General features: G+C 37.5%; 1 protein-coding gene across 2 annotated transcripts in view; it reads right to left on the bottom strand.

Annotated features, from left to right (window-relative positions):
* Window positions 1-2,058: 2,058 nt before the first annotated feature.
* Window positions 2,059-25,348, bottom strand: part of KPNA3 (karyopherin subunit alpha 3) — a 97,513-nt gene continuing 74,223 nt past the window's right edge. For both annotated transcript variants that reach the window (XM_010363827.2, XM_030922202.1), the window contains exons 10-17: window positions 23,362-23,406; window positions 13,201-13,332; window positions 11,889-12,017; window positions 8,951-9,055; window positions 8,779-8,850; window positions 8,333-8,495; window positions 5,135-5,229; window positions 2,059-4,659 (exon numbers count right to left, since the gene is read on the bottom strand). In XM_010363827.2, coding sequence (XP_010362129.1) covers window positions 4,561-4,659; window positions 5,135-5,229; window positions 8,333-8,495; window positions 8,779-8,850; window positions 8,951-9,055; window positions 11,889-12,017; window positions 13,201-13,332; window positions 23,362-23,406 — 840 coding nt within the window. In that variant the 3' untranslated portion in view covers window positions 2,059-4,560. The remainder of the gene's footprint in view (window positions 4,660-5,134; window positions 5,230-8,332; window positions 8,496-8,778; window positions 8,851-8,950; window positions 9,056-11,888; window positions 12,018-13,200; window positions 13,333-23,361; window positions 23,407-25,348) is intronic.

Raw genomic sequence — 25,348 nt, 5'->3', positions numbered from 1 at the left:
TTTTTAAAAGATGGGGTCTTGCTATGTTGCCCAGACTGCTCCCAAGCTCCTGGGCTCAAGTGATCCTCCTGCCTCAGCCTCCCAAGTAGCTGGAGCTACAGGTGTCTGCCACCAACCACGCCCTTCAGGATGACCCTTTTGAAAGAAATGATGGCAAGACTATGAGTATTATCACATTTACTTATATACCAACTTATTTTAAAAATAATTTGAAGTGGCATTATACAAAAGTAAACATTTCTACACTCAAAAGTGGCTGCTCCTTTGTTCTTCTAATTAATGCAAGATTTCACTTAGTGCCATAACTTTACCTAACAGGTTAAAACTTTTAGGTTGGCGCTGATTACTATTTTCCATAGTCACATGTTTTCAAGGGTTAGCCAGGTCTTAAGAGTTTGTGTTTCATGAAAGTCATATCATACCATCATCTCAAAAAAATGGGCTTTTTCTAAGTTATAGTATTTAAACCTGAGACACAAAGGGAAAATGCCATGTGATGACAGAGGCAGACACTAGAGTGATGCTGCTGCAAGCCAAGGAATGCCAAGGATTGCCAAGAACCACCAGAAGCTAGGAAGAGGCAAGGAAGGATCGTCCCCATGAAAGCCCCCAAAGAGAGCCTGACTCAGCCATCACCTCGATTTCAGACTTCCGGTCTCCAGAAGTGGATGACCATATCTTTCTATTGTCTGAAACCACCTGGTTTGTGGTACTTTGTAATGGCAGCCTAGGAAACTAATATAGATTTTGGTAATTCTTATTTGTCACAAAGTAGTCTCAAATCTAGCATTATTATTGATCATCCTGGTTTGTTAGAGTTGAGATGGAGCAGGAACCCCTCTTAAGGGCCTGCCAGGTGTCCCCCAAGCATGGAAATAAAGGAAAATTTTGAGTTCCTTCAAGGGAAATTCCAGGCACCTAGCTAGCCCTATGAATAAATAAGCAACCTGATAAGCAAGAGAGTAATAGTAGCTTAAAACAATAAGCAAGGAAGTCACAGGATATTTGGTTCCTTATAGAAACTAAAGATAACATCTTAACATATGTCCCTGAGTTGTTCTTCAGAAACCTGGTCCCCCTCCACTGGCCAGGGAAGGGGGAACTGAGGACTGAGCTCTCTGACTGCCATTCTTTGTTCTCAATGTCTTCCTGAGGGGCCTATAGGAAGTCACGCCCATGGGGCAGACTTAGCATTCTTTTCTGCTGACCCCAAGTCTTTTGACAAAGCTTTGATTCCTTAATCAATTGCAAATAAGAAAATCTTTAAATTCACCTATGACCTATAAGTCACCCCCTGCCACCCTGAGTTTCAAGACAGGCCACCTTTTTAGGCCACACCATTGTGTATTGATGTACAATTCTGCCTGTAACTTATATGCTTTCCTGAAATTCACCCCTGCCTTTAAAAACCCTTGCTTGTAAAGCCATGAGGGAGGTTGGGTCTTAAGCGTGAGCTGCCTCATTTTTCTTGTTTGGTGCCTTGCCTGCAGATAAATGCCCTCCTTTTTTTTTTTTTTTTTTTTTTTTTTTTTTTTTTTTTTTTTTTTTTTTTTTTTTTTTGACACGGAGTCTTGCTCTGCCGCCCAGGCTGGAGTGCAGTGGCCGGATCTCAGCTCACTGCAAGCTCTGCCTCCCGGGTTCACGCCATTCTCCTGTCTCAGCCTCCCGAGTAGCTGGGACTACAGGCGCCCACCTCGTCACCCGGCTAGTTTTTTGTATTTTTTAGTAGAGACGGGGTTTCACCGTATTAGCCAGGATGGTCTCGATCTCCTGACCTCATGATCCGCCCGTCTCGGCCTCCCAAAGTGCTGGGATTACAGGCTTGAGCCACCGCGCCCGGCCTAATGCCCTCCTTTTTCCTGCTGCAAAACCTTGCTGTGAATGTTTGGCTAACTGTGCCAGGTGAACAGACTTCAGTTTAGTTCAGTAAAATGGTGTGAAGGAGATATTAAAATACAATAAAAGAGTAATTCATGATTTACCTCCATTGTGATTTTTAAAAAATAATTCCAAATTTAAGTTTAACCATACAGAAAACAAACAAGTTATTTTCAGAAATAAGTTTTCAATGTTTTATCATATTTGATAGCAGCTTTTTTTATTGGTTACAAAACCTAAGCCCATATACAAAATTAGGAACACATTTAGATGCCTCTTTTGAAAGAACGTTTTAGTCTTTTTAAACTGAGTTTAAAAAAAAAATAAAAACAATGCAATTTTTAAACACTGTTTTGAAAACTTAAAAGTGCAGCAATATACTTAGTTTCCTTTATCTACGAAATGGTGCAATTCCAATTCAAAACTGGTGAGGTCACAAATTGAATCAAGGAAATGCATACAAATGTCTGCACTACTTGATGCTAATGTTCACTTAAATGTTAGTTTGCACTTTAAAACATGAGAGGAAATAGGAATCATCACAGTAGAGGCCCAATTTTAATCATAATGTGTGCAAATTTTAAAAGGTAACTGTCAGTTAAGTAAGGAAAGTCCAGAAGAAACTAAACTGGAAGGGGTACAGTTCACAATATCAAGAAGATTTGGACTTTTAAGGGTTTCACCGAAGTTTGTGACCTTAATTAGCTTTTACGTTGTTATTCCTACTTTTAGTGAACACCACGCAGTTTCAAAAATTTAGACTATAGTGTCCAAACAGGATGCAGTTACCATATGAAGCTTTAACTCAAAATTTGGATAAAGAAAAAAAGGCACAATGAACTTCAACTCAATTTTATGTGCACAAGAGTTGAAAAATCTGAGCCACCTTAAAGAGAAATTGATTCTAAAATTTATAAAACCTATAAATAATCAGAGGCCAAACCACTATATTAAAACAGATTCTCTAGCAAGTAAAAATCTTGCAGTTTAAACATACGCTTGTATCCACTTTAGATACAAGACAAAACTCACTCTTTAAAGTGGCTCCACCTTGGCAGATACATATATTTGTAATGAATGCACACCTGCTATGTGTTGTTTATCAGTGAAAACACCCCAGCTGATTCACAAAGCTCTGATGGCATCTGTCTCATCTTCATCACAGTAAATACACCCCCCAATGGATAACTAAATTAGTTTAGATTTTCTATCCCTTCACATCAATGCATTGGGAAATTATACCCAGTAAACAAGAGCAACAATACTATTTCTGTGACAGCACAAATTATTTAGTTTAAAAATTTTCAAATCCATATTCTTTCATTAATAACTGGGCCAGACAATTTACCAAAAGCAATAACTTGACATAGTAATAGGATTTTGCAGAATTACTTAGAGATCACTGCAAATCAGGTTTATGTTAAATAACTGCAAATTACTCCTCTACACAGATCCCTGTCTGAATCAATTTTAATATGTGAAGATGCTTTTAGAGTAGGATCTGAATTAACTTTCCCAGTACTCAAAGAATGAAGTCTTATGACACTTCTAAATAGTTGCTGGTTTGTTGCCAACCACATTATCAAAAGCACTGGTTACTAAGTAAAAAATATTTTAAGACTAAATTACAGTAAACATGAAAGCTCCACAGTTTAAACCCAATATAAATCAACCATATCCAATTATCAAATTAAAACAAAGAATATTAACTCCTGAAAGCTGAAAGCAAGATTTTTTAAAAAACATCACCAATGGGTATTTTAGACTTTTGTATTTTTTTTTTTTTTGTCTTGTTTTTTGTTTTGCTGCTTTTCCTTTATAGTCAGGGACTCTTGCTTTCAACTTAAACAGAAGTTCAAGTCCATAACAGGTTGCAGCTCAGGTAAAATACCATGCACAGCATTTGATTACTTCAAAACAGCAGGAACACACAGGCTGAAGAGAGTGGTCAAATAGGGCTTGCTGTTCTCAAAAATTAGGTATAATGGCAAAAGCATTAATATCCATATCTAAAGTTCTTCCTCCAACCCTGGCTTCTGAGGCAGATAATAAACACATCAATTACTGGTAGATGAAGTACAGTTTTTTTTTTTTTTAAACTTATCTGTTTATTCAATAACCAAGTTCCTTGTTTTTAAGTTACTTTTTTTGTGTCAGTTCCACCAATGAAAATCATTTGGCTTGTACTTTAAAATCTATTCTTCCACATAAAGAATATGAAAATATGTTTGTGGAGGACAATGATGGAGGCTCAGATCACACTGCACCTCTTTAGTCTTCCAACTTGTATATGCATCATACCAAAGTGTCTTGATCCACAGCGCACCATTTTCCAAAGGAGTATCAGTGGGCAGCTGACATGTCACCACTATGGAATATTTATTCTAAATTGGAGACTGCAGTTGTCAGCCTGTGGCACCAGGGAACAGGGAAAAATAGGGTAGTTGAGATTGTTAAGGAGAGTTCTAAAACAGTTTAGGAAATCATGCATATGCATTTACAGTCCATGTGATAGTGACTTTTGGCAACTGCAAAGTGACTGAGACATGGCTTGCTTTAGAAGCATCAAAACAAAGAGGCATGTGTGTTTTGGAGCCTTTTGTTGCTGTTGTTCTTATCATTTGGTAGCCATCTGGTGGTGCTTCATATTGAATGTGGGAAAGATGCTGCACTCAACTGAACTTAAAAATTAAATTCTTTTGTTTGAAGGTTGGCTGTTGGATCAAAATTGTAAGTACCTCCTTGTGTTGCTTCAGGAATGAGGCAGGGATCTTCATCAATCTATAAAAAAACAAGAAAAAAATCCTTATTAGGTTATGATACCATACATTATGATGTAAATGGAATTGACTTTTTACCTCTTAGCAAATAATTCTACGTGAATGCTTTAATCACCTAAAAATATTCGGATAAATCAATAATTTTAGTAACAAATTTAACAATTTAAAATTTAACACGTTTCAAAACTGCATCCTTAAGTTTCTATATCTGTAGATTTATTTAACCTATCTGAACATACATCACTTACTATTTCTTCTTAGTTAATAGATTACAAATGAAACAAGAACTGTTTTTACAACTTTACCTTATAATGAAGTTTCAAAGTATTTAAGAGAAAGTGACTGATGGAATGTCTAATAGAAATACAGTACAAACTTAGGTCATCCTAGTAATAAAAGGAAAACTCTCAGTAAATTTACATTGTGTATAGGTTTTCATTTACATGAAGACACACCCTATTTTAATATCTACTTACATCATCACCAGAGAAATACTGATCTATGATTTCAAATGCTAATTTATATATGTCTTCATTTTCATGTTGCTGTAAAACTTCAATTTTCTCCAAACCTGGTAAGAATAAAATAATCAAAATAACTGGTTAATTGATAAGGAGATACTAATCAAAACCATGCTCATTTTGATCATGGAGAAATCCTAAGGAACTCAGAACACACTGCTCTCCCATTTAAGATGGTGGTTTGTCTAAAAAACAGATAAAACACGGGGCTGGTTCTAGTTGGAGGACCAGAATCCCACTAATTTTTTTTCCTTCTTAGAAGCCCGTGAGGTACGCAGATCCCTGAGGCAGGCAGTCTAAAAAAACACCCAAACATTCCATTTGACAGAGGGAAGCTGTGGCATAAATATGTAAAGAGACTTATTTCAAGTTATATGGCAAGTTTGTGACAGTACTAGAACTGACTCCCCCACACTGCTTTAATATAATCTTACTAATCCTTTTTTTTTTTTTGAGATGGAGTCTCTCTCTGTCGCCCAGGCTGGAGTGCAGTGGCGAGATCTCGGCTCACTGCAAGCTCTGCCTCCTGGGTTCACGCCATTCTCTTGCCTCAGCCTCCCGAGTAGCTGGGACTACAGGCACCTGCCACCATGCCCGGATAATTTAGAGACAAGGTTTCACTGTGTTAGCTAGGATGATCTCGATCTCCTGACGTCGTGATCCGCCCCCGCCTCAGCCTCCCAAAGTGCTGGGATTACAGGCATAAGCCACCGCGCCCGGCCCTTTTTTTTTTTTTTTTTTTTTTGGAGATGGAGTCTCACTCTGTCCCCAGGGCTGGACTGCAGTGGCGCGATCTCGGCTCACTACAACCTCCACCCCCTGGGTTCAAGTGATTCTCCTGCCACAGCCTCCCAAGTAGCTGGGATTACAGGCTCCTGCCACTACGCCTAGCTAATTTTTTGTAATTTTAGTAGAGATGGGGTTTCACCATGTTGGCCAGACTGGTCTCGAACTCCTGACCTCATGATTTGCCCGCCTCAGCCTCCCAAAGTGCTGGGATTACAGGCGTGAGCCACCGCGCCCGGCCAATCTTACTAATCTTACTGCCTCATAAAATAATTTGTATCTTTCTCTTTGTTTTCCAAATGTTAGTACTTTTATATAACCACAAAATAAGTTTTTAGAACCTTATAATTGGTATACAAGAGAAAGATTTAAATTTTGAAAAACTTTCTTTAAAAAATGAATAGAGGTCTTATGTCCTATAGCCACAATGAACCTGGGGGAAAATATTTCCAGAACAGATACCATAGAATGCCTTCATTTATATTTCCAATATATTTACTCCACACATCATATACACAAGTTTACCAATTTCAAACTTTAATATTCTTCCTTGAAATGTCTTTTTGAAGGTTATGTTAAAATAGTTGCATTTTTTTCCTTATATACTAATAAACCAGAAGAATCGGGGAAATTGTTGCCAAAGTGCTTTATACAATATTATAAAATATTAATATGTATCCTAATTATTACTCCTATAGACAAAAGTAACTATATTGATAAAAAGCTGAAGAGTAATAATTCTCTAAGTTGCTCAAACTTGCTGGGTTATGAACCTGACTACAATGCTAATTTTTTAATTATCTTAAAATATTGAAAAAGCAGAATGAGCAGTGAATTAATAGTAAGAAGATCTGGATTTTAATTTTGCTTCTATCACAACCTACTTCTGTGACCTTGGACAAGACTCCTTAAAATCTCTGGAATAATTTATTCTCAGGAAATCCTCCCGGCCAGGTGCAGTGGCTCACGCCTGTAATCCCAGCACTTTGGGAGGCCAAGGTGGGCAGATCACCTGAGGTCGGGAGTTTAAGACCAACCTGACCAACATGGAGAAACCCTGTCTCTACTAAAAGTATAAAAACTTAGCTGCCGTAGTGGCGCATGCCTGTAATCCCAGCTACTCAGAAGGCTGAGGTAGGAGAATTTTAACCTGGGAGGCTGAGGTTGCGGTGAGCAGAGATTGAGGCATTGCACTCCACCCTGGACAACAAGAGCAAAACCCTGTCTCAAAAAAACCAAAAACCAAAAACAACAACAACAAAAAAGAAATCCTCCCGGTCTGAGTGTTCTATGATCCTACTGCATTTGTTTTCTCTTAAAAAATAAATAAACAATAGAATATTCATATAAAGTAGTCAATGAAATGTAAAATCTAAAACATGACATTATGATAAACTAAGGTTTAGACATGTTAGTACATATTGAACATGTACATTTAAAAATAGAATTTTAACATGTTTCACATGTCATTACTAAAGAATAATACAGCATGTCAAATCACAATTATTTCTCATTAAAATTTCAAAGTAACTGCCACGGTAATAACTTCGGCATGTAGTTGTGCCAATCATAAGAACCATTACGAGATTGAAACAAAGTATCTAGGTGACTCAGAAGTCAGTAACCTTTTCCAACTATATGAATAGTATTTCCTAAAGTGGGGTCCACAGAATTACATGGTAATAACACACACAAAAAAGTGTTTCATTGTTAAGGAGTTTAAGAAATGCTGGATTAAATAAAGCTTTAAAATTTATGTAGTGGTTGCAAGGGGTCTTAATTTGCTGTCATACACTGTGACTTCAAGAGAAGTATTAGTGTTTCCTAAAATGAAATGTCAGGCCAGGCACAGTGGACCATGCCTGTAATCCCAGCACTTTGGGAGGCCAAGACAGGTGGATCACTTGAGGTCAGGAGTTCGAGACCAACTTGGTGAAACCCTGTCTCTACTAAAAACACAAGAATCAGCTGGGTGTGGTGGTATGCACCTGTAATCCCAACTACTTGGGAGGCTGAGGTATGAGAATCGCTTGAACTCGGGAGGCAGAGGTTGCAGTGAGCAGAGATTGTGCCACTGCACTCCAGCCTGGGCGACAGAGCAAGATTCTGTCTCCAAAAAAAAACTATGTTGTCAATCTCTAGAAGGTTACACAGAGACCTTCACAACCAGTTTTTGCAAAGTATGGACTACTCTCTTGTGGAAAATCCTCTTGGAATACAAACATAGTGAATAAAGAAAAGCAACATACTGTGATCATTTAAAAACAACATATCCTAGTAATTTTCTTTCTACTAAGTTGACTTTAAAGAACTAATGTTTCAGAGTTCCAGTGCTCAAATATTCTTCTTCAATCAATCCACTCTTACCTCCACATTCCTCTATTATTTCAGCTATTGTGCTTGCTTCATCACCGGCCATTATCAGAATGTTTTTTAGACCATCTAGAACCACCTGAACCACTTGAGAATCTTTCACTGACAGTAAATTACAGAACGGTGGTATTACATTCTGCTGTACAAGGTACTCAACCTAGACAACAAAAGAGAAAATATATTTTTATTTATATAATTATCTATTCCCCAGCAGGGTGTGGTGCTACATGGAAGGCTGAGGCAGGAGGGTATCTTGAGCCCAGGAGTTGGAGGATGTAGTCGTTATGGTCACGCCCGTGAATAGCAACTGCACTCTAGCCTGGGCAACACAGTTATCTTTTCCCCAAAAAGAACATAACACAGTCAGCAACTGCTAAACATAAGACAGTAGCATGCTTTCCAGTATTAACAATCATTAACATACAGGTTTTCAAACTCACCTGATCTTTTCTGCCACTTATTGTTAAGTTGCTGATTGCCCAAGCAGCTTCTTTTTGTGTTCCAAAGTCCCCCTGAAGGTTAAAAATAAGAGATCATAAAATGGACTCTTTATCCAAAAAGTCTTGGTTATTAACAGATTAACAGACACGGTGAACTCATAATATGACCAACCTTAGCAAGCTGATGAATAATCATAGGAATTAATCCAGCATCTATTACAGCTTGAACTTGTTGCTGGTTGCCTGCTGTTATGTTGGAAAGGAACCACACTGCTTCCTATAATTGAACAAAATATAAGGCACCTTTATTTGAAAAATAATACCTTTAATGCCTTTCTATTTTAATATATTTTATATAGACAATAACAAAATCACCTAAATTATGCTAAACAGACTGCATCTAAAAAGTGATTAGGTATACAAAATCTTCCATTTTAAACAGTAATAAGGAAATTTCCACTCATTATATTTGGGCTCTAATAACCTGGCATTTATCCATTCATTAGTATATAGGCCTACTATAAGCTAGGCATTATTCTAGGAAATGGTGATACAGAAGTGAACAAAGCAGAAATCTTTATTCATGGAGCTTACATGTCTGTGCATTAGCTTCCTCTAAAAGACAGAAATAAATATACAACTGAATTTTTTTTTTTTTTTTTTTTCTTTTTGAGATGGAGTCTCACTCTGTCGCCCAGGCTGGAGTGCAGTGGCATGATCTTGGCTCACTGCAAGCTCCACCTCCCAGGTTCACACCATTCTCCTGCCTCAGCCTCCTGAGTAGCTGGGACTACAGGTGCCTGTCACCACGCCCGGCTAATTTGTTTCTATTTTTAGCGGAGACAGGGTTTCACTGTGTTACCCAGGATGGTCTCAATCTCCTGACCTCGTGATCCACCCACCTTGGCCACCCAAAGTGCTGGGATTACAGGTGTGAGCCACTGCGCCCAGCCACTATACAACTGAATTTCTAAAACTACTTAAAAACTACTTCCAATAAAGGTATTTTTTTATTTTAAAAACATTTACTCACAAGATATAGTCATTCAAGTATTCCATAGAAATTAACCATCTAACTAGTCTAGCATGGGTCTATATAACATAAATATTCTAAAACTAAAGGATTTAGAAGTCATCAACACGTCTGTGAGCTGTTTATAGGTCAGGATCACATGTGTATCTTCCTCTTCTACAACTGAATTTATTTTGCCATCCAACTGTGGTAAGTTGTTAATAATTGCTGAATCTGTGTTCAGAGTACATGGGTGTTCACTATACTATTCTTGCACAGTTTTTGTAGATTTAAAAAGTTTCAAACAAAAATGCTGAGGGAAGAAAACCAAGTTGGTAACTTCTACTTCCGGGGTCCCATGATGGTCTCAAGATGCAAGTAACAAATTTTCAAGGCAAAAAATTTTTGAAGTAACTAATTGCTTGCTGAAGCCGAGACAGCATTTCTATGAAATTTTCCTCTACCACTACAATACCCTCACTTAAGAACATACTGCATCACAGGCTGAAACCTTTCTCTGCTGACTTCTGCTCAGATTCCTCACTTCTCAGTTGTTTCCAGTTATGGAATACATTTAACTAAAAAAAAAAAAAAAAAAATCACCTATATTGTTAAAAATTTCTATAGTAAAAATAACTGGTCCAGAGTCTGAAAGTCTCTGGCTTCTTTCTCTTCACTGGAACAAATGTATCTATAAAATGTGTTTTTTGACACCATACTTTTCTATAAGAACTCAACAGTCAAATTATAGACAAGCAACTACATAAATATAGTTATGGTGACGAAGAAGAAATGATCAGTTCTGCTGGGTTTGGGTGATGGTAGTATATTAGGCAGACAAAACTTCAGTAAACTAAATGTAAATTTAAACCACAATGAGACACCACTTCACATCTACTAGGATGTCAATAATTTTTTTTAATAGAAAATAAGTGTTGGCTAGGATGTGGAGAGATTAGAATTCTAGTAACATTGCTGGTGGGAATGTAAAACAGTGCAGCTGCAATAGAAGATGGTTTGGTGGTTCCTCAAAAAGCTAAACCCAGAGTTAACATATGATCGAGCAATTCTACTCTCAGTTACATATCCAAAGAAATGGAAAGTGGGAACTCAAATAGGTATTTGTATGCCAATGTTCACTGCAGCATTATTCGTAATAGTGAAAAGGTAGAAACAACCCAACTGTCCATCAACAGAAAGATGGAAAAACAAAATGTGGTGTATACATATAAGGGAATAATTATTCAGCCAAAGAAAGAAGTTCTGACATATGCTGCCAAATGGATGAATCTTGAAAACATGCTAGATGAAATAAGCCAGACATGAAGACTTTTTACTAGCAAGTACATATTACACAATTAATAATAAACTTGTCTATGAAGCTTGAAATCTTAAAAAGAGTAATTTTTTATGATCCTTGAATTTAGGCACCTCGTCTTTGGATCCAATCTAATTTTGCTGGGAGATCAAATTTTTATGATCTGTTTAACAAAAATACCAGCACATTCAAATGGCAGATTTTGTCTGCGCTTTCAAGTGGCTACAATTTAATGATTGTTGCTACGCTCAGTCTATTTAAATAGAAACACAGGTAGTCTAAAAATGTTTTTTACTCTGTGATGATTGAAAAAGGCTGGGGCGCAGTGGCTCACACCTGTAATCCCGGCACTTTGTGGGGATGAAGCAGGCTGATCACAAGGTCAGGAGTTCGAGACCAGCCTGGCCAATGTGGTGAAACCCCACCTCTACTAAAAATACAAACATTAGCCAGGTGTGGTGGTAGACGCCTGTAGTCCCAGCCTCTTGGGAGGCTGAGGCAGGAGAACTGCTTGAACCCAGGAGGCAGAGGTTGCAGTGAGCCGAGATTGCATCACTGCACTCCAGCCTGGTTGACAGACAGACTCTGTCTCAAAAACAAAAACAAAACAAAACAAAACAAAAAGTTGAAGAAATACACTTGCGGAGGTGATTTAATAATTCTCATCTTCACTGCAGTGGTTTTTAAGAAAAACATACAAGCAAGCAATAGAAACAAGGAGACAGTTAAAAATGAGACATGGGAAGAGAAATAGCATGATGAGGATATTATATGCCTTACCTTATTTATCTTCTCTTTTGGGTGTGATAAGAGATTTGGGAAGTGTGACAGGACATCACAATTGAGAACAACCTGGGTCTGCTCATCAGTGCCAGTCACTATGTTGCCAACTGCTCGGAGGGCTGCCGTCTAGCGTGGGGATAAAATGTTTTCTATAAATTTATTTGCTTATAAGACTGATTCTATATTTTTCATAATCCTGAGAAAAAGTAAAAATGCAAGGCGTGAATAACACTTATTTCATCCTTTCACAAAGCACCAAGCAGTCTGAGAGCAATTCTGAATTTTAAATAGTCTCTTGTGAAAAACTGAAACTTTATGAAAAAAAAAATTGTGTGAAAATTGGTTGGAAAAAGATTCAAAAAATAAAAGGAAATTAAAATGTTAGAAGTCCAGTTTCTTAAGGCTGGGCATGGTGGCTCATGCCTGTAATCCCAGCACTTTGGGAGGCCGAGGCAGGGGGATCACCTGAGGTCAGGAGTTTTAAGACCAGCCTGGGCAACATAGTGAAACCCCCCATCTCTAACTAAAAATACAAAAATTAGCGAGTGTGATGGTGCATGCCTTTAATCCCAGCTACTCTGAAGGCTGAGGCAGGAGAATCGCTTGAACCTAAGAGGCAGAGGCTGCAGTGAGCAGAGATCCCACCACCATACTCCAGCTTGGGCAGCAGAGCAAGACTCCATCTCAAAAAAATACATATATATTTTAATAAAGGCCTGGAATGGGCACACATTTCCACCTAGAAAGTCATTTTGGTAGAAGTAGGATGAACAGATCTAGCAAGTGCTCACCCCTAATTAGAGTGGGAGAGAAAGTAGAAATGAAATTAGGTTATTCCAAGTATTTGGGGGAAAGATAGAGTCTTGAACTAAATCTGTGGTTCCAGATAGATAAGGAGAGACAGATTTGAACCTATATAAGAAGAATTGAAATGATTTTGTAATGGAATGGGAATTGCAAGGAGGAATCAAAATTTTTAGCTTAGGCCATGCTGTTCACTGAAAGCAGACAAGGAAGAAGAGCAGGTATGTGGGAGATGATCATTTCATTTCTGTCTAGTAAAACATGGAAAGCTTGAAGGAGTTATTAGATGGTATGTATAAAGGGTCAAGAACAATTGGCTATACAGGTGTGGAACTCAGCAACGAATTTGGGTGAGATAAAGATTTGGAAATCAACAAAATTAGGCTCAGGGACTAGCAGAAGAAATCTGGAAGATAAGCACTCACAGAATTAAAGCCTAGTTGTACAAGTTAACTGGTTATAACAAACAATTCCATACAAATAAGAAGAATTTAAAAATACTTACTTGAACTTTGACTTCCTGATGGCTCAGAAGGGGCACAAGAAATGGCACAACTCCTGAATCAATAACCATCTGTATCTGCTCATTACCTCCATCTGTCAAGTATGACAGAGCCCAAACAGTGTCTACAAGAATCTATAGGAAACACAAAAGAAAAACCATTTTACATATTTGTTTGAATGCTTTACATGTTCAACACGCCTCAGGAGTAGTGACAGAAAAAGTAAGCAAATTTCATGTTTTAGCTTAGCGGCAAAAATATCTGCTTAGCTGATTAATCTACTAAGTAGAAAGTACCTTACCTGTCTCTCAATGCCTACCTCAGATCATTTTTCACAAAAAATGAGACACAGAAGTCTGGGAAAACTTCTACTCCGACTTCTGCATTTATGTATCAGATAGATGAATTTAAAAACAGGCAAAAAAGTAATTCTCCCTGCCCTCACAAATTAGCTACCTAATAATCACATAGAAAGACACTATTTACAAGAATGAGGCGGCTGGGCGCGGTGGCTCAAGCCTGTAATCCCAGCACTTTGGGAGGCCGAGGCGGGCGGATCACAAGGTCAGGAGATCGAGACCATCCTGGCTAACACGGTGAAACCCCGTCTCTACTAAAAAATACAAAAAACTAGCCGGGCGAGGTGGTGGGCGCCTGTAGTCCCAGCTACTCGGGAGGCTGAGGCAGGAGAATGGCGGGAACCCGGGAGGCGGAGCTTGCAGTGAGCTGAGATCCGGCCACTGCACTCCAGCTTAGGCGACAGAGCGAGACTCCGTCTCAAAAAAAAAAAAAAAAAAAGAATGAGGCCAACACACCACGCTGTTTTAAGTTCAGAAGAGAAAAGAAAGGTCTTCTATATACTCTACTGGTTTTCCAACATATTTAGCAATACAATTTTTCAGACTACTAAAGTAAACTAATAAAAGAAATGACTTAGCACTTTAACTTCATCTGGGGAAAAAATTGTTTGAAAATCTCCTGAAATGTGTCCCCAACTGAAAAGCCTGGAGTATAAACCATGCCCTATGCCCATCCTAACTTTGCAACTACATAGAAGAAAACAGGCTCAGAGATCTGGTGATTCATTCAAAGTCACAGATCTTGTATGTGGCATTGCTTGGTGTTGTCACAGAGGAATATAAGCACTGGTTGTAGCTTATGCAAAATCAAGATGTTTCCTATTAGGTCATCCAAATTGAAGACATCACATCTTTTTGTCCTAAAATAATAGCAGGCACCTGAATTCACATACCCTTCAAAAAAGCATATAGATGAATAAATAAAATAAAACCACACATAAAACCCACACCCCTTCGGCATCACTAAGAGAACACTAAAAATTTCCATTACCTGTAAGAGGAGAAAAAAATTAAATTCTAGCTTTTGTCTGGACCTCTTGCCTCAAGACTGTATAAAAGAGAGAAGAGAAAGGGAGAGGGAAGTCCACTTCAGTGGAAGAGACTATATGGCCTGCAAAGCCTAAAATACTCTCTGAACCTTTACAGAAAATTTTACTGATCCCTTAACTAGAGCATGAGCTTCATTCAACAGATGACTGGGGCACTTCAGCAACAGGATTGATAAATGAGTATATAATATATGTTAATTGTATATCAAGGACTAACACAAACATGGAGATAAGAGTGGAAACAGAATTTGTAAATGTTATAGGTTTTAGAAAAACAGAAATATTGCAACTTCAAAAATTGGAGGATAGAAGCTGGGCCTAAGAACAGAGCCCACCTACCAGCCCATTTCCCACCCTGGAAGTGAGGAGGCCTCCCCACTGGAGGTGTCTGCAGATGCTGTGTGTAAGAACAAAGTCTGACTACTGCCCAGCCTGGCAGTAACAGGTAACTAGATTTATCTAGAAACAGGGGTCTCAAAGCATACCACCAGTATGTGTAGGCTACAGTGGAAAATAACCCTTCATACCAAGATCCAGGAATTTCTCAAAAAAGAAAAGACAGTCAATAGATGCCAATATTGAGATGACACAGATATTGGAATTATCTGACAAGGACTTGGTAAGATTTTAAAGTAACTATCATAAAAATGCACTGGTGAACAATTATGAACACATTTGAAACAAATTTAAAATGGGAATTCTCAGCAAAAAAACCTGACATGATGGAGGGGGGGGGAAAAGAAATCAATGAACCCAAAGATACTTCAATAGAAATCATCCAAACTGAACAACAGAAAAAAAAAAAAAAGATTAAAGAGAAATTAACTCTCAGGAATTTCCAGCACAATAAAAATAGATCTAATATTTGTGTCTTCAGAGTCCCTACAAGGAAAGGAAGAGCTGAAAAAAATGTGAAGAAACATGTTCCAAATTTGGCAAAATAGGTAAGTCTAGCATCAGATTAAAAAAATGGGAGGCTGAGGCAAGAGAAGAGAAAATAGAATAGGCTCATGCATCACTGCACAGGTAAGAGATAGAAGTTAAAAAACATATCATTTTTGGCCGGGCGCGGTGGCTCAAGCCTGTAATCCCAGCACTTTGGGAGGCCAAGACGGGCGGATCACGAGGTCAGGAGATCGAGACCATCCTGGCTAACACTGTGAAACCCCGTCTCTACTAAAAAATACAAAAAACTAGCCGGGTGAGGTGGCGGGCGCCTGTAGTCCCAGCTACCCGGGAGGCTGAGGCAGGAGAATGGCGGGAACCCGGGAGGCGGAGCTTGCAGTGAGCTGAGATCCGGCCACTGCACTCCAGCCCCTGCGACAGAGTGAGACTCCGTCTCAAAAAAAAAAAACAAAAAACAAAAAAAATATCATTTTGAACTGTCAAAACAGATAGTAAAAAAGGAGCATTAAAAAGGTGTAAGAATAAAGGTAACCACTAGAACAAAAATACAAACTTCCCCAAATACCAAAAGAAAATTGAAAAAGATAAAAGTATGCTAAGCAGAGAAAAAAAAACACACAGAAATTATTTCACAAAGTGACAGTTCAAATCAATCTATCAACCTATGTGAATGGGCCTAACTCACCTATTTAAAAAAAAAAAAAAGATTTTCCAGTTGGCTCTGGCTCTCAAAACAAAACTCAATTCCACGCTGTATACAAGAGACACACATAAAACAAAGAATTTGGAAAGGCTAAAAATAAAGGGATGAGCAAAAGTATGCCAAATAAACGATAAAAAGAAAGCTGAGGTTGTAATCCTGTAAAAAGACCAGTAGAATTTAAGCTAAAAAGCATTACAAAGGAAAAAGGATACTATACAAAGTTAAATCCCACAAATTATCATGAAAATACAACAATTATAAACATCTATTAATCAAATAACCTTGCAATCACTGTTTTAAAGCAGAGAATAAACATACACACAAATAAATGCAAAAACATACTAATAATAGGTTTTAACATACTATTGTCATATGAGAGAAGTCAAATTGGCAAAAAATGAAGATATAACTCTTATGAATGTATATTGAACTTTATACCCCAATAATGGCAACTTGCACATGTACAAATATCACATTAGGCTCAAAGAAAACATTAATAAATTACCTAAGTCAGAAACATTATAAGCCTATCACAAGGCAATAAAATTATACATTAATAAAATGAAAACCGGCCGGGCGCGGTGGCTCACGCCTGTAAGCCCAGCATTTTGGATGGTTGAGACAGGTGGATCTCCTGAGGTCAGGAGTTTGAGACCAACCTAACCAACATGGAGAAACTCGTCTCTACTAAAAACACAAAATTAGCAGGGCATGGTGGCACATGCCTATGATCCCACCTACTCGGGAGGCTGAGGCAAGAGAATTGCTTGAACCCGGGAGGCAAAGGTTGCAGTGAGCCAAGATTGTGCCACTGCACTCCAGCCTGGGTGACTGAGCCAGATTCTGTCTCAAAATAATAAAATAAAATAAAATAAAATAAAATAAAATAAAATAAAATAAAATAAAATAAAAATAAAATTAAAATAAAATAAAAATAAAATTAAAATAAAATAAAATAAAACAAAAAAACCAAAAAGGCTTTTCTATACAGAAATGTAATAGCCTTATATTAAACAGCTCTTGGGTGAAAAAAAAAAAACACAAAAAAACAAAAAAACCCAACAACAAAATTTCTATTTTCTCTTTTTGAGACAGTCTCACTCTGTCACCCCGACTGGGGTATAGTGGCACAATCTTGGCTCACTGCAACCTCTGCCTCCTGAGTTCAAGTGATTCTCCTGCCTCAGCCTCCCATGTAGCTGGGATTACAGGCGCGCGCCATCACACCCAGCTAATTTTTGTGTTTTTAGTAGAAATGAGGTTTTACCATGTTGGCCAGGCTGGTCTCAAACTCCTGACCTCAGGTGATCCGCCCACCTCAGCCTCCCAAAGTGCTGGAATTACAGGCATGAGCCAAAATGCCTGGCCTAAACTCAACAAAATTTCTAAAAAGTTAAAACAAAAATGCCACACATCAGAATCTATGAGGTATATTTAAAACAGTGATTAAAGGAAAATTCATAGCCTTAAAAATTTATACAAATGTGTCTGAACCCATAGAATGCACAACAGCAAGAGTGAATGAACCACAGTGTAAACTACGGATCTTGGGTAATTATGATGTGTCAATGAAAAATACAGAAGTAATGAGATAAAGAACAGAAAAATCACAGATCTAGCTAATAAACTGAAACCCTGGTTCTCTGAAACAAAACAAAACAAAATACAAAAAACTAAGAAACACAGAAAAAGTCCTACCTAATTTAATTAGAAAAGAGCAGGGAAGGGGAACAAATACACAAAATGAGAAATGATAATAACCCTTAAAATAATAAACTAGAACAAAACCCATATAACAACTACCCTGCACACTTTAATGCAAGTAAACGTAGACGCAGTGAATAATTTCCTAGAACAATAGTTGAGAAAAATTGACCTCCTTTAGAAAGAGTGCTTAAACAAGCCAACTTCCACATCAAAAATAAAGAAAATTATCACGAAACTAATTCCACAAAAAAGTACCAAAACCCCAAAGGATTTAAGAGGGAAACTATCAAATCTTCAAAGGTCAGATAGACTCGATGCTACATAAATTGTTCCAGAGTACAGAAAATGAAGGTAACATTAACACCTAAACTTTAATAAAACAATAAAAGTATAAAACCTAATACATCATGATGATAGCACCATTCACTAACTGTATTAATATAATTAAATTTTAGTATTTGTAATTAATGTAAATTATTGCCTAACTGAACAAAAGCTAAACTGCAAACCAGTATCACTTATGTGAATGCTGATGTAAAAATCTGAAATAAAATATTAAACAGAATCACGTATTACATTAAGAAACTAACATACAATGAGATCAAGTGAGATTATTCAAAGAATGCAAGGATGGGTCAATTTTTAAAAATATCATTAATATAAGTTTTATTAGTAGATTTGAGAAAAATAATAGAATTTTCTCTACAGACATGAAAAATTCATCACATTTTTTGAGTGTCCTTGATAGAACACCCAAAAAAAGGAATGTATAGATATTTCTCTTACATAAAACATCTACAGTTCAGACAAAATGTAGGTAAGAATTAAAGAAAGATCGATGAATTTTGATTATATACAAAAAGTTCACATGGCAAAATATCATGCTCAAAGACAAAAGACAAACTAGGGAAGTATTTTAAGTATGGAAGAGAGTATCTTTAATATATAAAGAACTCTTAAAACCTAAGAAAAAGCCCAAAAATCCTACAGAAAAACGGACAGGAAATATGACTAGTCTGTTCGCAAAGATACAAACTAAAATGGCCCTTAAACAAATGAAATAATTGTTCAACTTCATTCATAAAAAGTAAAATGCAAAGTAAAACTGAGATACTCTTTCTCACCTATCAGATGATCAAAAATTTTAAATGTGACAACACCCTCTATTGGCAAGGATACTGAGAAAGCCACTTTCACTTCTGAATGCATACAGTAAGCCATGCATCACTACATACACTACATAATAGATAAAGGAGTCGAAAAATGTAGTTTAAAACTGTCAAAACAGTAAAAAAGAAAAGATAAAAGAATAAAAGTTACCACTAGAACATGAATACAAACCTTCCCAAATACCAAGGCAAAATGGCACAACCCTACAGTAGGGAATTTGTCAGTATGCAACAGAAATTACAAATGCATTCACTCTTTGACCCAGCAATCCTGCTTCTAAGAACATACCCTGAAGATATACCTCCAATACATGAAAACACACAATAGTCTTTGGTATAATACTTTTACATTTGCAAAATTCAGGAAATAGCCTAAATGCCTATCCATAATAGTGTGTTTAAATAAACTGTGTCCACAAAACAGAATCCTGTGCAAAACGACATGATGCCTTAAGATGTTTCTCCATTACATGGTTACTACTACTAGCAGAAAATTAGTTTTTTTTTTTTCTAGCTAATATAATAATGAAATTGTAGACTGAGATCAATTAACTGTTTTCAGTGGGGACTCCATGACAATATCTCAAAGGCTGGGAGAAGGTAAGCTACAGCTGGGTCTTAGGCACCCTGAAACTGCAGATACTTGTAGTCTCTAATTTTTTATTTTTAGAGATGGGGTCCCAGTATGTTACCTAGGCTGGACTTGAACTCCTGGGCTCAAGCGATTTTCTTGCCTTTGAGCTATCAACCCAAAATAAAAATTTGACCATTTATTCTCTGGCTCCTTATCTGCTACATAAAAAGGATATGTAGTTCTTTAGACAAGACTATATGACCTAGAACCTATTAAATCTCTGCCTTATTTTTCCCCACTCTTTGTTCCATAGTTTATGCTTCTATCACACTACTTTATTTATTATTATTATTATTATTATTTTTAACACAGCGTCTTGCTCTGTTGCCCAGGCGGGAATGCAGTGGCATGATCTTGGTTCACTGCAACCTCCACCTCCCTGACTCAAGCGATTCTCCAGCCTCAGCCTCCCGAGTAGCTGGGATTACAGGCACGCATTACGATGCCCAGCTAATTTTTGTATTTTTAGTAGAGACAGGGTTTTGCTATGTTGGCCAGGCTGGTCTCAAACTTCTGACCTCAAGTGATCCGCCCGCCTCAGCCTTCAAATGTGCTAGGATTACAAACGGGAGCCACCATGCCCAGCCATCATGACACTACTTTTAAAAACTCCTTTGTTGGTTCTTCTTCCCTTGCGGCCATTGCTGAAATGCAGGGAATTCCTCAGTTACATTTTTAGCCCTCCTTCCAAAATACAGCCTCCCCCAGGTAATCTCATTCAATGCCCAGGTTTTCATCAATCCCTTAAATACTGACAAATCCAAAATCTGTATGGTCTTTTGCTTTTGTAAAATACCACCACTGAGGAACAAGAAGTTCCAAGTTCTACTCTATTTCCTAACACTCAAAAGTTTTTTCTCCCCTAACCATTCCTACTATTGCAATTTAATAAGAGCCCACGCCTCCATCGATTTCCCTAAACCTATTATGATAGCAAAATACATCTACCTACATTCAAACTTACCCCCCTTCCAAACCTTCCACACCTTTTATGTGTTATTTGTCTGTTACAGATAATTTTATCTGCATAAAACAGAAATATCATTTCTCAATTTAAAAAAATCTACAATGACTCTGTACTCGTTACAAGATAAACTTAAAACTATTTAATATAGAATCAAAAACTCATATAAAAAATTAGCAGTGAGTGGTGGTGTACACTGTAATCCCAGCTACTGGAGAGGCTGAGGCAGGAGAATCCCTTGAACCTGGGAGGCGGAGGTTGCAGTGAGCCTAGATTGCGCTACTGTACTCCAGCCTGAGTGACAGAGCGAGACTCCATCTTGGAAAAAAGAAAAAAAAAGAATCAAAGACTCTGCAAATCAACTCCTTAGCAAATGTATTAGGTTATTATCTACCTGTATTCTCTTAAAACTCCATGTATTCTTGAGTCCTTAATATCTTCCCCCATGTTCTTGAAATGACTCTCTCTCAACCTGTCAAGATCCTATTCATCCTAGTTATATGATGTGAGACAAATTACTTAAGTACCTCTGCTTCTTTTACAACGTTTGTAGATGATGGAGATAATGAGAGTACCAATCTCACAAGACTTTTGTAAGAATTAAATGGGTTAACATATCAAAAGTGCTTAAAACAGTGCCTGGCAGATTTTAAACTCAAAAAATGCTAACTATGAACACTATAATCTTTGGCTCTGGCCCTACTTTTGTCTCCTTATAATGCTCGTCTCAAATGTTACTTTGTCAATGAAGCTTTCTGCTTTGCCAGACAAAATTGTCTGTGATTCCATAATACAGCACTTTTGTCATTCCTCTATCGTATTTTTTTTCTTGTTGGCTTTCATACCATGTTTTGTGTTTATGAGCTCATGGTATGATTTTTTTTTTTTTTCCTCACTGTGAGCCTATGGATTATACTGAATATGTGATCATGGTATGAAAAAGCACAGGCCTTGGACCTGGCTTCAGTTCTCAGATATGGCTCTCATTTGTTGTATGACTTTAGAAAGATTATTTAACTTCACTGGGTTTCAATCTCTGTATTTGTAAAACAGAATAAAACTTATCTTACAAGGATACTGGTAAGATAAAAGGAGACTACAGAAAGAGATCCAGCACAGCAATTTCTTCACATAAGTTCTTTCCTTTTACTCTTTTTACGTTTTTAATGTTAAGGTCTTAGAGGGCATGGTCTCTTTATGTGTTATCACTGAGTGTACAATTCATGGCACAATTTTGGCTTTAAGTGGAACAATTTGTGAGTGTTTGCTAAACTTGACCAATATATCTGTAACTACAGTACACTGCCACTTTAATACCCCAGTTTTCACATAAACACAACCAATAGATGCTGAAAGCTTTTATTTGCCTATAATTAATTCTGTAATGTTCTGGGGGAAAGTCCTGAGGCAAACAGCAGATATTTTGCTTATTCCCCTTTTAATCTTTGCTGTCAGAAAGCTTACAACTAAACTTTCAACAGCAACAACTAAACTTCTGTATAAATTTTACTTTTTCCTTTACAGATATTATCTTATATGTCTTTTGTTAAGTTACTTTATATCCATTTTGGAAATAAGACAGCATATAAACATGTTTTACTTCATTTTAATGACATTAGGCTGTGTCAAACATGAAGTGACTTTAGCTGCCTTTAAAAGATTCCATCCCAAGAGCTTAAAATCTGCAAATGAGCTAATGCGATACAATTTTTATATACAAATTATATTGCCTTGTGAGAAATGTAAGCAAAGATGTATTTTCTTCGTCCCAATGATAAATTACACACAATTCACAATTCTGCCACACATATACACATATGTATGTACATGTTACGTGTATGTGAATAAAGATAAGATTATCAAAACACAAATATACAACAAATCAGAAAGAGATATTAGTTAGAATAACAGAAACTGGATCAACACTAGTCACCAAAATGTATCCACTGTTTTACTCCATGAAAGAGTAACAATTTACCTTACTGGTTTAGGAGAATTTTCTGATTGCCTAGATAGTATCAAACTTGCCAGAATGTAGACAGTAAATGCTTCACTAAATCTGGATATAATGAAAAAAAAAATCATCTAAAAATGCCTTGCATTTAAAACTATATATTCTTCAATACTATATCTAAAAAGGTTGTAGCATAAAAAGGTAGCATGGTTTTGTGACAAGTACCCAAGACCTGTTATGAGAAGACTTCAGTTTGAATATTGACTCTGACCCTTACTAGCTCTTCCACTTTAGGTAAGTCATTTAACCTCTCTCTGAGAGTCCGTTTCTTCTTATTCTATAAAAGGGCAGGGCGGGGGGGAGGGGGATAATATCTAGCCTACCTGTTGTAAGACCCAGTGAGATTTTTTTTAAAAAGTAAGGTGCCTCATGAGGTTTTACTGCTTTACCAATATTAATGCTTAAAAACACTACTTAATAATGACAGAAATAAACTACATATGCAGTAGTATCCCAAAAGTGAGCATTTTTGCTGTATGGCTGTTACCACTTACAGATTTAAGCTATAAACCTAATTTAAGCTTAACCCTATTTCTGAAAACTGTATCTACATTATAGAAACTAGACAAGTTGATAAAATGTATGCTGACACTTATATAAAAACCCTTTCAGTCCCATCAAGAGCAAAATCCCACATTTAAGCTGCTTCTTAACTTACGTTTATATCCGTATGGTATATGAGGACACATAAAGCTGGCAAAATCTGAGGAAAGAAGATAAACAATAATTAACATTAGTTAATAAATATGTCTAAAAATAAACAACTCTGACATAAAAAGCAGGTAAATAAGGTTTGTAGAGCGAGAAAGACAACGTTAAATTTGTCTGAAAATCTTTTAGGAGAAAGAAAATCTGATAAATTCAATCTAAAAAAACCAAAAACATATTTCAAATGTTAAACTGAAATATGTTCAATTAACAAGTTAAAACATGCAAATAAATCTGGCAGAAGTTAATGTACCTTAAAAGAAAAACATTTGTTTTTAATCAGCTTCTTTATGGCATAAAATGTCAAGTGGAAAAAAAGGAGATGCAAGTATACAGTTATAGCTATTTAAAAAAAGCTACACTTGGCCGGGCGCGGTGGCTCAAGCCTGTAATACCAGCACTTTGGGAGGCCGAGGCGGGTGGATCACAAGGTCAGGAGATCGAGACCATCCTGGCTAACATGGTGAAACCCCGTCTCTATTAAAAAAAAGAAAATACAAAAAACTAGCCGGGCGAGGTGGCGGGCACCTGTAGTCCCAGCTACTCGGGAGGCTGAGGCAGGAGAACGGCGTGAACCCGGGAGACGGAGCTTGCAGTGAGCTGAGATCTGGCCAGTGCACTCCAGCTTGGGTGACAGAGTGAGACTCCGTCTCAAAAAAAAAAAAAAAAAAAAAAAAAAAGAAAAGCTACACTTAAAACTTCCATAATTGTCTCACTTACCTGCTTAAAGTAAAAACACGATTTTATTTAATAAGCTACTTAAGTCAAACTAAAGTTTTCAACTTCAGCTTTAGTCAAGAAAATTCGAACTAGTACAAAGTACAAAGCTTTGCTTGTTGAATTCAGGCCCCTGAGATCTCTTTTTAAAATATGGGAGAAAGGCAGCGGGGGTGGTAGGAAATCACACAAAATACCTTTGCACAGCAACAAAAAGTAGCAGGTGCTACAGAAAGATGTCCATTTTAAAGATACACAGTTGCCTAAGTGCGGTGGCTCACGCTTGTAACCCCACCACTTTGGGAAGGCGAGGTGGATGGACTGCTTGATGCCAGGAGTTCAAGACCAGCCTGGCCAACATGGTGAAAACTCATCTCTACTAAAAATACAAAAATTAGCCTAGCATGGTGGCACATGCCTGAGACATGAGAATCGCTTGTACCCGGGAGGTGGAGGTTGCAGTGGGCAAAGATTATGCCACTGCACTCCAGCCTGGGAAATACAGCGAGACTATCTCAAAAAAAGAAAAAAAAAAAGAGATAATACAGTCAACAGTGAATAAAGATTATGGAGGGTTTTTTAAATAATGCAAAGTACTCAGATCTATTTACATATCAAATGTAAACAAAAAAGTTTTTACTTTGTTTTAACTAGTAGATTTAACAAAAGATATGTCAATTTTTTTTTTTTCTTTTGAGATGGAGTCTCGCTCTGTTGCCCAGGCTGGAATGCAGTGGCGCCATCTCTGCTCACTGCAAGCTCCACCTCCCGGGTTCACGCCATTCTCCTGCCTCAGCCTCCCGAGAAGCTGGGACTATAAGGCGCCCGACACCACGCCCGGCTAATTTTTTTTCCATTTTTAGTAGAGACGGGGTTTCACCATGTTCGCCAGGATGGTCTCGATCTCCTGACCTCGTGATCCACCTGCCTCGGCCTCCCAAAGTGCTGGGATTACAGGCGTGAGCCACCACGCCCGGCCAATATGTCACATTTTTAATAACTCCAATTTTATCAGAAATAAATTGGAATTAGGCCGGGGGCGGTGGCTTACGCCTGTAATCCCAACACTTTGGGAGGGTGAGGTGAGCAGATCACTTCAGGTCAGGAGTTCAAGACCAGCCTAGCCAAAATAGTGAAACCCCATCTCTATTGAAAATACAAAAACTAGCTGGGTGTGGTGGTGCTGGCCTGTAATCCCAGCTACTCAGGAGGCTGAGGCA

This window comes from Rhinopithecus roxellana, chromosome 18 (genome assembly GCF_007565055.1).
Source record: "Rhinopithecus roxellana isolate Shanxi Qingling chromosome 18, ASM756505v1, whole genome shotgun sequence".
Taxonomy (NCBI): domain Eukaryota; kingdom Metazoa; phylum Chordata; class Mammalia; order Primates; family Cercopithecidae; genus Rhinopithecus; species Rhinopithecus roxellana.
The sequence above is the reverse complement of the archived record's forward strand: the minus strand, read 5'-3'. Positions and strand labels throughout refer to the sequence as shown.